The sequence below is a fragment of the Abramis brama genome (genome assembly GCF_963993115.1).
Source record: "Abramis brama genome assembly, chromosome: 23".
NCBI lineage: Eukaryota > Metazoa > Chordata > Actinopteri > Cypriniformes > Leuciscidae > Abramis > Abramis brama.
This window is the reverse complement of record NC_139985.1, coordinates 6148420-6165469: the sequence shown is the minus strand read 5'-3', so window position 1 is coordinate 6165469 and position 17050 is coordinate 6148420. Positions and strand designations below refer to the sequence as shown.

General features: G+C 36.5%; 1 protein-coding gene across 9 annotated transcripts in view; it reads right to left on the bottom strand.

Moving 5' to 3' along the window:
- The window catches only part of itpr1b (inositol 1,4,5-trisphosphate receptor, type 1b), a 135982-nt gene that overhangs the window by 81578 nt on the left and 37354 nt on the right, over nucleotides 1-17050 (bottom strand). For all 9 annotated transcript variants that reach the window (XM_084100479.1, XM_084100483.1, XM_084100477.1 and 6 more), the window contains 17 exons: nucleotides 15748-15847; nucleotides 14079-14239; nucleotides 13716-13857; nucleotides 10941-11099; nucleotides 7911-8083; nucleotides 7386-7505; nucleotides 6363-6548; nucleotides 5950-6201; nucleotides 5701-5842; nucleotides 5457-5610; nucleotides 5090-5280; nucleotides 3435-3567; nucleotides 3307-3358; nucleotides 3060-3225; nucleotides 2802-2975; nucleotides 570-638; nucleotides 178-315 (listed from right to left, as the gene is read on the bottom strand). In XM_084100479.1, the coding sequence (XP_083956605.1) occupies nucleotides 178-315; nucleotides 570-638; nucleotides 2802-2975; nucleotides 3060-3225; nucleotides 3307-3358; nucleotides 3435-3567; nucleotides 5090-5280; nucleotides 5457-5610; nucleotides 5701-5842; nucleotides 5950-6201; nucleotides 6363-6548; nucleotides 7386-7505; nucleotides 7911-8083; nucleotides 10941-11099; nucleotides 13716-13857; nucleotides 14079-14239; nucleotides 15748-15847 (2512 nt within the window). The remainder of the gene's footprint in view (nucleotides 1-177; nucleotides 316-569; nucleotides 639-2801; nucleotides 2976-3059; nucleotides 3226-3306; nucleotides 3359-3434; nucleotides 3568-5089; nucleotides 5281-5456; nucleotides 5611-5700; nucleotides 5843-5949; nucleotides 6202-6362; nucleotides 6549-7385; nucleotides 7506-7910; nucleotides 8084-10940; nucleotides 11100-13715; nucleotides 13858-14078; nucleotides 14240-15747; nucleotides 15848-17050) is intronic.

Below are 17050 nucleotides of genomic sequence, written 5' to 3'. Positions count from 1 at the left end.
TCGTGCTGTAGATTCAGTAGCAGTGTCGTGGAATGGCTTTCAGTATGGTTTTCCATCCGCATCGGCTGAAGAATGCACATTTGAGATGCATTAACAGAACCAAATGTCATGAAAATCATTCTGTGAGCACCACACTCATAGGACTCGAGTACACTAGAACACACTCATATACTGCACCTTCTCATAAGGGATCTGCAGCAGCTCAAGCACCACCGAATGAGCTCCCATGTTCCTCAACAGCCTCTGCTGCTGTTTCTTACTCTTCTTCCCAGACGGTCCTTCCTGCACACACAGCTTGCTAAGACGCAGCAGGATCTAGAGAGAGAAAGACAGACAGATGATGAGCTGAAGAGGAAAAAATGAAGTGAACAAACACTTTTTAATCAAAGCAACTCAAACTGCAAAAGCTGTTACATGTGGTGCTAATTCCTCCAGCACTGGTTAATTGAATCTACTTTAGTTAAGGAGGCTACATAATTAGCTTTGCCAGTGTTTATGGTCTTTGGCTACATCAAAAGACTGCTAGCTTATAAAACTTCCTGTGCATGAGCACGTGAACAACACTTTACCTCCTTCACGTCCTTGTAATTGTCACTGCCACTTCCGTCCGTCTTTTTTTTGTCTGAACCAGAGTCTCTCTGCATAAAGAGCAGCAAACATACAAAGGCTAAATGAAGCAAGTGTGAATATTGCATTCTATTCAAATAATAAGGGTCAATGTGTAAAGAAAACAGCCTCAGAGTAAAAAATAAAAATGGTAATTACAAGATCAGGTTTAAAATATAAGATATAAGATTTCAATTACTAGAAAAAAGCAACAATTCACTTTTTTTACTATATATATATATAGACCCTTTTACAGCCCACGTGATCAAATAGTTGCGCGCGCATTTTGCCAACGGAAGTGGTGTTTTTCCCCACTGGCTCTAACGTGTTGGCACCTCCGAAAGTTTATCAAAACGGTTTCCCAGCATCAAAATGTCTGGTTGTTGCGTTTACGGTTGCACTAATCGATATTCCACCAAGGGGCTTAAGTTTTATAGGATTCCGACAGGATCACGGCCGTTTCAGAATAGTGGCTGCAGGCGATTAAACGTGTTGATTGGAGCGAGGACATAATAAAAAATGCTCGCGTCTGTTGTTTAATCCGCTCGCGTAGCTTGACACGCTGCTGATTCTCGCCATACTTCCGTTGCCAATATGCGCGCGCATACATCATCGTTGTGTACAAACAGTAAAAGGGTCTATATATATATACATATACAAACACACACATATACTGTATATAGTTTGGATTTTTGTAGTACTTAGCATAATATATATATAATTATATCAAATAATTATATCAAATGATTAAAAAAATCATTATATTCATCAAAATTAAATTCACCAAAAAAAAATCCTGGAAAAATTAAAACATGGTTGGTAATCTTAACATATGCAGCACAACTGTTTTCAACATTGACCATAATATATATATTTTTTTTAAATCAGCTTATTAGAATGATTTCTAAAGGATCATGTGAAACTGAAGACTGGAGTAATGATGCTGAAAATTCAGCTTTGCATCACAGGATTACAATAAATTAAATTGCGGGGGGTTGCGACGTTCGTCTGTTATAGGACAACTTAGTTTGAATAAAATTAATATTTGTGTAGTGTTCAATGTTGTTATCAATAGTAGAGATACGCGGATGGGGTATTAGTTCATCCGCAACCGCATCACAAAACTCATCATCCGCACCAACGTTTTTTGACCAGATTTCAAAGCCGTACCCGCCCGCCATCCGCTGATTGTTTTGCGGTCTATGGACGATGCAATGCTCTGCTGATGCGAGCCGCAAGAAAGCCCTTGTTTGTTCTAGAAAGGATGCAGCAAAGATATTTAATGCTAATGTATGAGGCATAGGCCTACGCTGAGTTTCATTCATTTACGATGAGATGCGCTCTAGTTCAACTTCACAATGCAATGCAAGTGAACGCGGCGCATCGGAGCCTCGATGTCACAGTTATTATATTGTCTCCTATATTTGCTTTTTTATTTATTAAATACATGCAATTGGTTGATGAAACATTTATTAAAATTAAGATACAATTTGTACAAAACGAAATTCGCTTTAAAGAAAGGCTTTCTACAAAGCAAAACTTAATGAAGTGGTAAAAATCATGTCTGACGATTTACAAAACAAAACTTCATTAAGTGGTAAAAACCATGTCTCCCGATTGCAAATGTTCATTGCTAATGTTTATTATTGCAAATGTTTTTCATTTGTTTAATAAATCTCATAATGATGGCACATCACTATATCACAATATATATATTTCAAATGATTGGCGGTCGGTCAAGGGGTACTTGGCAAAGAATCAAATACAGTTGGAAACGACGTAGACCATTAATAACACAGACTGTTAACAATTGTTTTTAATTAGTTTTTAAACATTCTCTATGATAAAAAATGTTTGTAAAAAATATTTTAATAACACGGTTTTGGCGGTTATAGAGTTCTAATGACGGTGTTCAACTATAACCGTCGGTCTCACGGTTATATACTAACCGTCACACCCCTAAAATTAAATTACATTTTTAAATATATTAAAATAGGAAACAGTTATATTTCACAATATTACAATCTTTACTTTATTTTTGATCACATAAATGCAGCCTTGGTGAGTATGAGAGACTTCTTTCAAAAACATTGCAAATCTTACCAAGCCCACTTTTTAAATGGGTGTGTACATTAATACGGCAATTTAAGCCAAGACTACAAAAGACCTCTGCTTTAAATAATAAATGTTCCCACCTTCTTTTTGTGGTCAGACTCTGCTGGGAGTCCGTCCCCTGCGTCCATGCCATCATCACCCTGTCGCTTGTACACCCAGAGCTCAGACTTTTCCACATTAGATCGCAGCTGGTCAAGGTCCGATTTGATCTGCTTGTAGTTGTCTACATCCTGACTGGTCACTAGAAGCTGAACCTACAGGGAAAAATGAAGCACTGCATGAAGTTGCATGAAAAATGTACTTACAAAACTATTACCTTGTATCATTGTGTTAAATACCTGTTTGAAAGCCATGAGCACTTCTTGTCTCTGACTGAAGTGTCTGAAGAGCAGATGTAGCGCTCCAGATACAAGCGGTGGATAGTCGTGCATGGTAAGGTGCAGCAGAACCCTCAAAAATGTCCTGCCACCATGATCATCAAGATCCAGAGGCGTGTTCTCCTCGCTGAGTTCAGAAAAACAGCTTCATACTTGCGTACTCTTACAAAGACTTTTGCAGCTTCTCGTTCAAGAAATGAATCCTTACCTTCCACCAAAGATTCCTTCTGCTTGCTCTTCAATGTTCTCAAAGTCCAGAGCTGTGAAACAAACAGAAACACACTCATAATCTTTAGAGTAACTCACAGGTGATAGTGATTAGGGAATACTGTGTACCTGGGATACTGTTGGGCCCGTCTGCATTTGCAGCTGGCATTGCATCCGTTTGCATGTTGCTCTCGTCAAACTCTCGTTTGAAAATGCACAACAAGCAGGAGATCCTGTAGTCCAGTCGTACATTCAGAATAAACTGAACAACAAAAAACACAAGGTTCGGTATTTTAAGCAGATTTGTGCTCTAATATTTCTTGCAGTAACTATTGTGAAGCTAAGTGGTTCCTCAGATTGGATATACTGGATATATTGTATATTTTCAAAGGGCTAAAATAAAAAAATAAAAAATAAAAAAGAATACTTATATTTAATAATACGTATAATATTATTAATATATTTAAAGCAAAAAGGCTGTAAAATAAAAAAAATAAAAAAAAGCTTAATATATATATATATATATATATATATATATATATATATATATATATATATATATATATATATATATATATATATATATATATATATATATATATATACACACACACACATTTTAAGCTTAAAAAGTTTGCATATAAAATAAACAAAAATCAAAACACAAAATAAAACAAAAAACAAAAGAAAGCTAAACTATATTTGAGCTCAATCATTTATTTTTATTTCCTTTTTTCCCCCCATTTCTATTTTCATTTTCCGTATGTAATGGGGCTATTTGTAAGAATTTTGATGCATTTAATTCATGTATTCATTTTTTGTTGCCAATGTATGAACAGCTTGTAACGAAACTTTAAAAAAAACGAGAGTATATCCGGGCCTTGAATCACGTTCAGTCTCTTGTACATTACATGTGCACAATAGTGATGCGCGGGTCGTCTCATAATCCGCGGGCCCCGCGGGTCGGGTTGGGGCGGGTAAAGAAATTGTCACTTTATTTGCGGGGCGGGTTGGGGCAGGTCATTAAAAACAAAATAAAATAAAAATCCATATATGTTGCATGCAATGTCCAGCCTATATTAAACATTTGGGAATATCAATCTAATCATATTTTAGTAGGTTCTTTGATAAGGCCGTAGCAATGCAACTTGCGTGATTTCCCCAAACCTTTGGCGTCACGTGACACAGCTCGCGCAAAGCAGCTCGCGCCAAGCAGCTCCCCCCGCCAGCCACAACAACAAAGACGGAGAAATAAAATTGAAGATGGAAGATGAGGTGCGGGAGAAATTGAGGTCGGGATTTTACATAATTAAAAGAAAAAAAGGTGAATGATGAATTAGATGAATACAAACACTGCATTGTAAATATTGAAAATGTTTAAATCATTATCTTATTAATATGACCTGATTTATGGTTCATATTCAGAATCGTCTGTTATTGCCAGTTTACATGGCGATGTTTCCAAGCACTTTCAGGCTGAAATAAAGGCTGTTTTCATTTACATTACAATGCCTAGTATGTCTATTTAATGATCGCGGGTGCGGGGCGGGGCGGGTTGTAAAAATAGATACAGTTGTGCGGGGCGGGCTGGGGCGGGCCAAATAATTTCATAAAAGCGGGACCCGCGGGTTTGAAAAAAAGCCGACCCGCGCATCACTAGTGCACAAGTGCGAGCACGAGCAATAAATTGCCAGCTGCAGTTCACTTAACGGCCACCGGTGTCGCTAATAACAAGGGTTTCTGAATTCTACATATAGCCCTTTTAATTATGTGTTTTTAATTACCTGTAGGATCTCTATGATCTTTAGTTTGGTGTCCATCACCAGAATGTCTTCTTTCTCTGGTTCTGTCTGGGTCTTAACCACATCACCATCTGGGGGTGTTGTGGGGGTTATGGGTAAGAATCCACCCCCTCTTAGGACCACCTGGGTCATTAGCTCCCCAACGCCATGGATGGATTTCATTACATTGCTACCTGAGAAAAACATAACCAACAAAGTGTTAAAACTTCTGATTAAACATGTCTCCTTTTACATTTGATGTCTTGGTGATTGTTTGAATATCAGTAGCAGAACCAAAGGATGTTGAGCTTCCTGATCTATAGACTCAAACTGTTATAATATGAGAACAAGATCATAAATCGAGATTTACTTTTGGACTCGTCTCCTTTTTCCATTTTGTTGATAGGATAGATAGTGCTGAGGTGAACGCAGTCCAAAATGGCCAACAGGATCTTGGTCAAACGCAACAAGTCGCTGAAGTTGTAAAAGCCAAAGTAAATGAGGTTTCTTGCTAAATTCACAACCTTAGTAGACACAAAAAGACACAGAAGAGTTAGCCACATTCAAAACGAGCCACGTTTCTCACGCTTACACATGTTGGTTCGGTGACTTACCTCAAAAGTAAGTTTGTTTTTCTCTTTATCAGAGAAAGGAATGTTTTGACAGACCACATCTCTGAGGTAGTTCTCAACAAAATCCATCGTGAGTGCAAAGCGTTCCTTTATCTCGTCTCTACTGTTTCCATCATTATCATAACTAAAACAAAAAGACAACATTAACTAAACCATTTTGGTCTGGTAGAGACAAAAAACAATAACAGAAACCTAATAATGTAAGTGTGTGTACAACGTTGTACAACATACTCATCGATAGCAATTTTGGACGGGATCTCGGACCACAGCCTGGCATATTTCACAGGCATGACCTGTTCCTGCGGGTCACGGTCCACGTGCATGTGAAGCATCAGTCGGCAGAAGGAGGCACGAAGGTCATAGGGCAGGTCTTCATCCGACATGCAGCGCAGGATCAGGTCCACATCCAGCTGGCCTGATATCTTCTCAATGGCCAAGTACTGGCGGTCCAAACACATCCGTGCAAACAGGTTCAGCTGGTATCTGAGGAAGAAATGAACCAGGAGAGCAAGTTACTGAGAGAACTGATGTTTTGATTTGGTTTTATACCATTTTTTGTACTTGAAAACATTTAATCAATAATGTCCGTTTTTGGGGTTTGTCCTGATTAACATTGACCCTTAGTTTATTTCCTCTTGGCTGACCTGTAGTAGCTAATGACCTCCAGGTCATCTTTCTGTCCTTCTTTGGCATCCTGTGCCAGCTCTCTGACGCTCTTACTCTTGATCTCCTTCCCGCTGTCCTTCCAAAACAACCATACCTCCTCCTCATCCTCCTCTGACTCCACGGGACCCTCTCCAGACTCGACCTCAAACCGAGACAGCACCAGCCTGAGGAGAGACAAAGACTTTTAAATGGAGCTAGCAACAAAGAACTCTTAATTATGACCTAGAATTTAAAAAAGGTAAAAAATAATTTGGAACATTTCGCACATGTACAAAGTGTCACATTTACATAATTTTCATGATGTTTTTTTCTTTGAAACATGTCATGTGGAACCTATTACATGTCCTTAGCCATACAGAAAGACACAGATAATGTGCATCACTGCATTTAATTGATTTAAAGTAGGTCACTTGCAAATCGAATCATCCCGTGCAGCATTTTCAAAGAATTGCTTAATACTTATCAAGTGTGACCCAACACCGTAAATAAGTTCAAAAAAGTTCAGGGTCTGTCTTTTACCTTCATATGTATATTCAACTGAAAATTAAACTTTCAATGAATTACACAGTCTCAAAATTATTCAATCCCCTGAATAGAATCCCTCACAACAGCACAAATCCGCAAAACTAAAGGCTTCATTAGTTGCACCAGGTGTGCTTGAGCTAGAACACATGAAATATCCAAACTGGCTAGGTTTGTTGAGTGTCACATTTGACTGCATGTTAGAAATATGAAGTTGAAAATTCAGCTTTGCAACACAGGAATTAATTACATCTTAAGATATATTTGTAAATATGCATTGGTGAGCATAAGAGACTTCTTTAATAATAAAAAACGACAGACTTATGAATGGTAGTGTATATTAACATTATCTTAAATAAAGATAATAACTAAATAATTCACTAGACATATCAATATTGCAAGTGCAATTGAACCTGTATTTAATGCAGTCTTGGTTACATTCTCTTTTACTTGGTTCATAGTTTTCAAAAATGTCTCACTTGGTCTCTATAAGGATGTCAGCATTGGCGGGGTTCAGCACTGCGTTGCAGATCAGCTCCTGAGTTACTGGGATGGACTTGTTCATGGACACACACAGATCGGACAGGTAGTCCAGAAACCTAAACATAACAAGCACAACTACAACTGCAACTACATATCAACAAACTTTCATTAGAGTATTAATAGACTGTAGTAGACTGTTAGTTTAGGGTTAGTGTTAAGTTGACATGTGCTTGCAAAGTTACTTATAGTCAGTAAAATGTCTGTTGGGTGAGCATCACAATAAAGTGTTAGCAGACCGTCTGCTAATACTAATGAGAGTTAATTGACATGAAGTTACAAAGTTTCTTATAGTTAGTAGAATGTCTAAAGTGGACCATAGAAATACAATGTTACCCATTGAAACATTCCAGACTTCTATCCATCTATCTGGTTACTTATATGGTGTATTAGAACAAAAAAGTGCTGCTCTCAAACTTTTAGATAGAAAAGCTCTTTTGTATTTGCAGCACATTCTCTCCCACCTTGGTTCACGATTTTTCCTCACAAGGCTGACAAATGTGTCAATTTCTGCCGCCGTGATGTGCTTCTCCAAGAGTTTGCGGTTGTTGTGGAGGAGGGCCGTTATCGTATCCTCAGCCAACACGTCGTAGCCGATCTGTTTCTGCATGAAGCGGAACTGCTTGGCGATGTATTCCTAGACAGAGGGCACAAGGGGACAAAGTGACTCATTCTGTTCTTTCATCCACCATACACCAGACCTGTCACCCATTCTCTTTTGGAGTCGGTTTTACTTTCAATACACATCCACATGAGGATGAGGGATGAATCCATAAAAACTTTCAGGGGACGATATAATCTATAGGTTAAAGCCCCACAAGGATTGTTATTGGGAACATGTACTGTTTGCTTGGATTAAAAGTGTCAGCTAAATGACAAAATATTTGAGCTGTCAATCAGAGATAACTTATTAACTAAACTAAAATCATAAAACTCATTATTTAAAAAAAAATAAATAAATAAATAAATAACTTTAATCAAATGGTATATAAAAAAATATATTTTTATGCTGGTTTCCAAGGCAACATTTCTCATTTTCATTTAAAGTCGATGTACTAAATTAAATAAACTAAACTAAAACTGAATAAAAAACTATATAGACATACAGTATTTAAAAAAAAACTAATAAAAACACTGAAACTAAAATGAAAACAGAAATATACAAGTGAAATCCAATTAAAAATATTAACACAAAAGCTATTATAGTATATCAATGATTCTAAAATATCACTGCTGTCAATCAAATTTTTTGAGGTTAACAATGTCAGTGTATTCAATCCCTTTTTAAAGTAAAAAATCTGGATATATTTGAGAAATACAGCTTTTCAAAAGAAGGACTTTTTTTTCTTCTTTTTTTTTTTTTTGAGAGTGAATTTGTGGGTGAACATGGGAACTTCAGCTGCCAAATAGAATAAATAAACAATGTTAAATAAAACTAAATGCATTAAATATTTTTAATTAATCGCATTGGTTATTGCATTACCATTGAAAATTAAATATTACAGAACTCTGAAACATTAAGTTTAAGTTAAAAGTTTAAGGTAAGGTGGCATTACATATAGTTTCTAGAAATGTTTCAAGAGCTTAAAAAGCATTCATTAGAGAGGTGTGAACCACAGGAAGTCACAATCATGCCTGCAGAAACAGATAACATCTTGAAGTTCATGAACGTATCTGATCAAATCAAAAAGAAGGCAAGCCAAATTTAAAGGCGTACTTCACTGCTGGCAAAATAGGCTTTCAATAAAACTTGGCTGCCTACAGTAGAAAGTAAAAAAAAAAAAAAAGTTTTCTGTATATTTAAATTGGTGCTACCTGACAAATAAAAACAGAGAAGAAGGCTTCTGTCTTCCTTTTTGCTAAATAGGTAGAAAAGCTTCAACACCCATAATGCACTGGGCATGTTTCCATCCAAGGCCACTCCCATTCTGCTATGGATACTTACCAGTCAAATACAGTCTTGCTTTAGAAGGAAATACTTCTTAGCAAGTACTTCTTTACTCATAATGATGTCAACTTTTTATCGTTCCCGGGTGCAAGAATTCAAAGCGCGTTGGAAGCAGCGGCTAAAAGCTGCAAAGAATCGTAAATACAGAGAGAACGCCGCGATGGAAAGTCTGAAAAAGTCTGCATGTTTGTAGTAAGCCCTAGGACTTTCTAGGAGTTCTTGTTCACCTGTTGAAATGCAGTCCCACAATATACATATATATACACATATATGCAGAGATGGCAAAAGTACTCACTTCTCGTACTCAAGTAGAAGTACAGATACTTGTGTTAAAAAATACTCTGGTAAAAGTAGAAGTACTGATTTAACTTCTTTACTCAAGTAAAAGTAACAAAGTACAGGCTTGGAAATTTACTTAAAGTATAAAAGTAAAAGTAGCCTTGCGAATGATAACCATTTTTTTTATGCAAAGCTACCTGGACCACACAAATGTTACTAGAGTGCAAGCTGAGAAACCTAAGTGGATATGGAAAAAAGGTTCTTTATATACCATTGCCTACATTTTAAATGGATGTCTGCCAATAGGCATAAAAAATCACATAGCCTTTATGATTATTGTGACAGAGACTGGGACCTTAACATTTAAAGGAATCTACATGTGGGCTATGTAATGATTTTTCCGCGAATGAATGAACCATTCCCTTTAGTTACTGTTGCTATGTCCGACAAGCGACGCCGCTCTCACACCATGTTCTCACGCAGTGAAAAATACATTGCGGAGCAGAGAGGACACTGACAACGCGCTGACAGGACAGACCAGGTTACTTTAGATATGAAACGAAGTCTCACCTTTCAAATTTGGGTCATTTTTAAAAGAAATTTAAACAATAAATACCGTTTTGTGGCTCTTTAATGTGTCTGACAGATCGCTGTAGAGCCTCAGTTAAAGCTGCTCGTGAACCGATCATCGCTTCCTTCTAGTTAATTTAGCATCAAATAAACATGAATGAACATAAGAGGGAATGATGTTTTTTACGCGAAAAGACGTCGGTACACTTCGTTTTTCAAGTTTAAATCCTCCAATGTTAATCTACTAACTCTCCTGACTGCTTTGTCGGACAAAATGGCGGATTGTGATTGGTAAGATCGCCTGTCAATCAAACTCCTTTCGAAGGGTTGATGACGCAAAAATAATAACGACTCCACTGAAATTATTTGAAACTAAAGTAACGAGCCAATTTTTTAAAATGTAAGGAGTAGAAAGTACCGATATTCATGTTAAAATGTAAGGAGTAAAAGTAAAAAGTCAGCTCAAAAATAAATAGTAAAGTAAAGTAAAAATATCTGAAAAATCTACTTGAGTACAGTAACGAAGTATTTGTACTTAGTTACTTCCCATCTCTGCATATATGTATATATGTGTTGCATATGCATATAAATACATAGATTTATATAGATTAAAACAATAATAAAAATGCACAATTTTATGAGGTCTATGAGGTCTAAGGTTGAACTTCCACTTTGGCTGGTGTTCCTGCAGACCCACCTGGTTCTTCCTGTAGTCCTGCTGTGAATGTCGTAGCACACGGTAGCACAGTCTGCAGATGTGCCTGAAGGGGGCATGTCTCTGGTCACCCAGCTCCTCCAGACGCAACATGGGACCATCACCACTGTCTGTGAACGGGGCCTGAAGAAGCTTGAAGATCTATAGATGGAGGGAGAATGGAGACTGGAATGAATCCTACTTCTGATGTCTCTATAGCATCTAAACACAGTCTCAGGAAACAACCAACCTGACCAAAAAGTTAAGAGGTTTAAGTTTGCAAAAGACTTTTTTGAGCCTTGACATTTAAATCAATATGATTGCAGATGTTCTAAAATCCATCATAACCAGTTTCTGTGGGATATTTAGTTAAAGGTGCCCTAGAATTTGAAATTGAATTTTTCTTGGCATAGTTAAATAACAAGAGTTCAGTACATGGACATGACATACAGTGAGTCTCAAATGCCATTGTTTTCTCCTTCTTATTTAAAGGTGCCCTAGAATGTGAAATTGAATTTATCTTGGCATAGTTAAATAACAAGAGTTCAGTACATGGACATGACATACAGTGAGTCTCAAACACCATAGTTTTCTCTTTCTTATTTAAATCTCGTTTTTGAAAAACACCCCTGAAAAACAGGCGAATCTCCACATAACACAGACTGTGACGCAACAGTCGGGTTCATTAATATGTACGCCTCTAAAAATTTGCATATGCCAGCCCATGCTCAGTGCCAGGCGGAACTGCACAGCCGAATCATCAAATGGCAGATCTATCTATAATCTATCTATCTATCTATAATCGGATACCGCTACAGTTTAATTCGAAGTTGTTAGTTGCTCTGCCCATTTCACCACGGACTGTTTTTCTAACCTGGAACAATATCAAGCAGCCAGGCTTCTCTCAGCGTCTCAAACGGACGAAGGGGGCAATTTCAACTAACGTTATATTCCCGCAAGCGGTAAGTAGTGATTTTATTAACGATAATTTACACTGTGTTATCTAGATCCAGCGCGATATTGGTTTTTCCTCGAGAGACATCGTGGCTTGCAAACGAGCGAACGAAGCATGGCAGTTGCTCAGTGTTTGGATGTACAAATGAACACAAAAGTATTTTTTTAGCTCCTTCATCCGAGCCTCTGGAGAACCAGTGGGTTATGTGAATTTCTGATGTGTAATTGTTCAAGTTCAGACAGATAATCTTTCTCTCAAAGTCGTTCAACACTGTTTATGCATCAGTAAATCGCGTTGCAGTGATAAGATCTTCATTCACGCGATCAACAGGCTGTCATCTGCTCAATGCTGGAATAGATCTAAATACTTAAAAAACTTCTCATGATTCGTTAATCCCGATAGCTGTAATAGTAAAAACGTATAAAAGCTGTAATAATAAAAGTTTTCCAGATAGCTCGACATGTAATGCCAGATATTTCATATGCAAGCATGTCAGCCAATCACAGCAGTGGGCAACAACACTGAAGTCTCACAGCAGACACGCCCCTTCAAACAGAGTGTTCAAATCAGGGTATGAAATCAGGCTAGGAAATATGCCTTTTATTTCTAAATTATAACAAATTTTGATCTAAAAAACATACTAACATTATAAGGGCACCCCAGGAAACATTATAAAATAATAAAATAATCCATTCTACGGCACCTTTAAATCTCGTTTTTGAAAAACACCCCTGAAAAATAGGCGAATCTCCACGACCCCGACTGTGACGCAACAGTCGGGATCATTAATATGTAGGCTACGCCTCCAAAAATTTGCATATGCCAGCCCATGTTCAAGGCCAGCCTGGCCAGGCGGAACTGCGCAGCCGAATCATCGTCCGAATCATTTTTCTTCGAGAGACATCATGGCTTGCAAACGAGCGAAGCATGGCAGTTGCTCAGTGTTTGGATGTACAAATGAACACAAAGGTATTTTTTTAGTTCCTTCATCCGAGCCTCTGAAGAACCAGTGGGTTATGTGAATTTCTGATGTGTAATTGTTCAAGTTCAGACAGATAATCTTTCTCTCAAAGTCGTTCAACACTGTTTATGCATCAGTAAATCAAGCCAGTGACTAAACGATCAACTTCACGTCGTTTCTCTTAGTAGGATGAAAATAATCTTACTTAATATACTGTGATTAATATACAGATAGCGATCAAAGAACAATCACTTTCCAATTGCCCAAGCTGTCAATCACACAGCGCGAGTTTATCTAGACACTTGCCGAAACTCGTTATGAAATCAATCACGCTGTTACACTGCACAACGAAGCTCTTACTGTATGTACATCATGTTTGCATTGGTGAAAGCATTAGTGAGAGTGCAGAAACTGTGTTACAATGATAAGATCTTCATTCACGTGATCAACAGGCTTACACTGAAGTCTCACAGCAGCCAATCACAGCAGTGGGCATTTACACTGAAGTCTCACAGCAGCCAATCACAGCAGTGGGCGTTTACACTGAAGTCTCACACAGACACGCCCCTTCAAACAGAGCGTTCAAATCAGAGGCTAAAATCAGGCTAGGAAAAATGCCTTTTATTTCTAAATTATAACAAAATTTGATCTAAAAAACATACTAACATTATAAGGGCACCCCAGGAAACATTCTAAAATAATAAAATAATCCATGCAATGGGACCTTTAAAAATACTGAATATTCTGACATTGTTTCTCCCTCTAATGTTATTCTAAACCTAAAAAAATACATTTTGAGGTGAAGGATGTGTATTTTAAGCACTCTTAGAGGTGAAATGTGAGGTATTGAAGAAAATCCTACTTGTTTCAAGATATTCTGCTCTCTCATGAGTTTCTGCCGTTCACGGTTGGGTTTATTGACCATGATCTCCAACACATCCTGTCCATTGTTGGGAATGTCCACCACAAAAAACACAAGGTCCTCTAGAAGCTTAGTGACAAACCTACAGAATGCAGAGAGAAAAGAATATCATGGTAATTATAATGTCAGGTTACATTCTTATCAGTGGCTATTCAAGGATAAAATCTGTTGAAAATGTTGTATATTCTTATATCACTGAAACAACATGAAGAGTTAACCGAGGTCGCAGCAAAGCATATAGTCAGGAGTCACTAAAGCACTTCCCAAGCACATTCCTATTCCAGAAAGTCTCAGGGGTAGTACCTTCTTTCATTCTGGGTGATCGTGCCCTTCTCCAGTTTGCCAGCGATGGATGCCAACACTTTACTGGCATCGTTGGCAAAGTCTAGGTCCCTCACCTCAGCTGGAGGGACTGGCACAATGGCGAAGGCCTCTTTATCTTCTTTGACAGGTGATGTGCCAATCTGAAAGGGAAAACAAACAGTAATTGAGTGCAACACTAATATCATGAGCAATGTTATGTTGAAGATGACATCTATTATAACGCAGTTTTTTTACAGAGATCCTAAACATTTTTCATTTCAAAATTCCATATTTTCCTGACTCATATTTCCAAACCTCTCTTTTAGACCATATTTAAAGTAAATGGTTTCAGCATTGTGTTTGAACATAGTATAGTCACCTATAATTATTTTTATTTTCATTGTTTCCCCATTGGTTTTCTCGAAGTGACAACATGTAATGTGCCTACTTAAAACATTTTTATATCCTGCATATATTCATCTCTGACCCATCAGTGTGATACTGATCACCAAACAGCAAAGAACAGTCTGATTTAGATGATTGTTTGCTGCTTTATCTGTTGCTGGTTTCAGTGGCGCACACACATTAAATTAGTGGTTTAAAAGATACTTGCTTATGGTAGAGAAAAACAATGTTGCGCAATGAAAATATGTGCCTTAAATTCATTCAGTCGTGTTCGACAATCACAAAACGATCACTAAACTTTTGCCATGACTCTGCTTGCATGATACATTTATTTTTAGAATTAATATAATTACTTAGATTTAAATTTACAAATATTTCTTGTCTCCATCCAGACCTGGAAATTACTCAGTTCAAATTGCATACTTTTCCAAACTGCGTATGAACCACTTTCTGTTTCACCTAGATTTTATTAAAATATTTAACCATAACATATTAATTATATATAAAACATTTTAAATAATATTTCTTATTACAACAACAACAACAATAATAATAATAATAATAATAATATTATAAGCATTGAGTTTAAGGCAATCCACAATCTATTTTTACATTCTTTACATTTTTAAATACTTGTTTTACATTCTACATAGACTACAGAATAAAAATACCATGGTGAAATATTTTTGTAATTAATATGTATTATTATTATTATTATTATTACTTATTATTATTATTATTGCTTAATAATAATATTATTATTATTATTATTATATTCTTATTACTGTGGCATATTATTATTATTATTATTATTATTGTCATTATTATCAGCAACATTAAGTTGAAGATGACAGCTATTAAAATAATTTGTTATACAGACTATCAAAATATTTCACTATGGCTTTTTAGTTATATTTGAAAATAACATTTATTATTTATTAAAATATAATAATAATAATAATAATAATAATATTGATGGTTATTATCACTATTACTATTATTAGCAAAATTAAGCTGAAGACAACATCTATTAAAATAATTTATTATACATTCTGTAACTTCCGATTTTACATAGACTTTTTTTAAATGTTTCACTGTGGCATATTAATTATATTTCAAATAATATTTACATTTATTAAAATATAACAGCAATAATAATAATAATGGTGATAATAATAATAATAATAATAAAAGCGTAATAATAATAATTTTAATAGTTGCTAAAACAATAATTCACACAACTGATTATTTGTTCAACACCCACCCGTAACATAACTGGCTTCTCCTCCTCTTTGTCGATGGGGTTGTTGGTGCTATGGACCCATGTATTGGTGCACAAGTGCCTCAGTCTCACATACGAGTTCCTGAGGGCAATAATACACATAGATACACATAGATATCAAAATATATTATCTGCTTACAAAAAAAATATCAAAGTTAAGACCTGGTGATTAACATGCATATTATGATACACTGCTGGTCAAATAAAGCTAATGGCCTTTCCTGGACTCATTTCCTCCTGAACAAAACAGCCATTTACAGTATAGCTTTTTAATAATAATAAAAATAATAATTAATAACATTCTTTAAATTTAATTTAATATTTATACATCTATATTTATTTATTTACTCATAAAGGTAATCGATAACCTCCCTTAACCCTTGTTCAAGTCATGTGAACACCTTTAAAAGTCACTAGGTTAGGTTCAGGCCATATATTTGGGAAATCTTTCAAGTCACTGTGACCCCCCTAAACTCATGTGGTGTTGAATCCTACATTTAATGCCTGGTACACAATGTACAAGTTTGGGCTGTCCCAGATGAAAGATGACCAATCGTGATGATTTCTGTGGTTGTGGCTTCTACACGGTGGTCATACGTCGTAGTGAGAGAGGTTCAGACTGCCACTCTCACGGTCTTGCGACCAAAGGTCAGTGTCAGAAATGTAACATGATTATCTCTCAGTGTGTTTGCTGCTGCGCCCTACGTCCAATAAAAACGCTAAAACTTAAAACCACTTGCCTCAAGCTCAATTTGCAAATTTGCCATGCTAAGTTAGCCTCTTGCGCCCATAGTCTCCTCTTTCGCTTCCTCCTCTTTTTTTCAGCGCACATAAAAACCACAATTGCCAAAGTGCGATTCATCTTGCTCTATTTGTTTACCAGTAGCACAAGCTGAGGACATTTTATTCTTCTATACTAACTTACGTCGTAGCCTACAATTCAGTAGGTGTCATCATCATACAGTTTATACGTAAATGTCGTACCGAAGTTTATTAGATCTATGTCGTACAGTTATTTGTAATGATTGCCGGATTGTGTTAGGCATAAGAGGATTTAACTGTCTAAGGCCAGACACTGGCTCTATTGAGGATGTCAAAGAAACATCAGTGCCACAAACTCACTGACCTATACGTACAGACACTGCAACTCTAATATATGGAACATGATGTTTATTAATTCAGATCTACTTGCATCATATATGTTCAGGTGCTTCTGACATAAACAGTTGAAGTAATTAGCTTTAAGACTCGTGCATTTGCAGACTTAAGTTGTTGTGGTTGTATT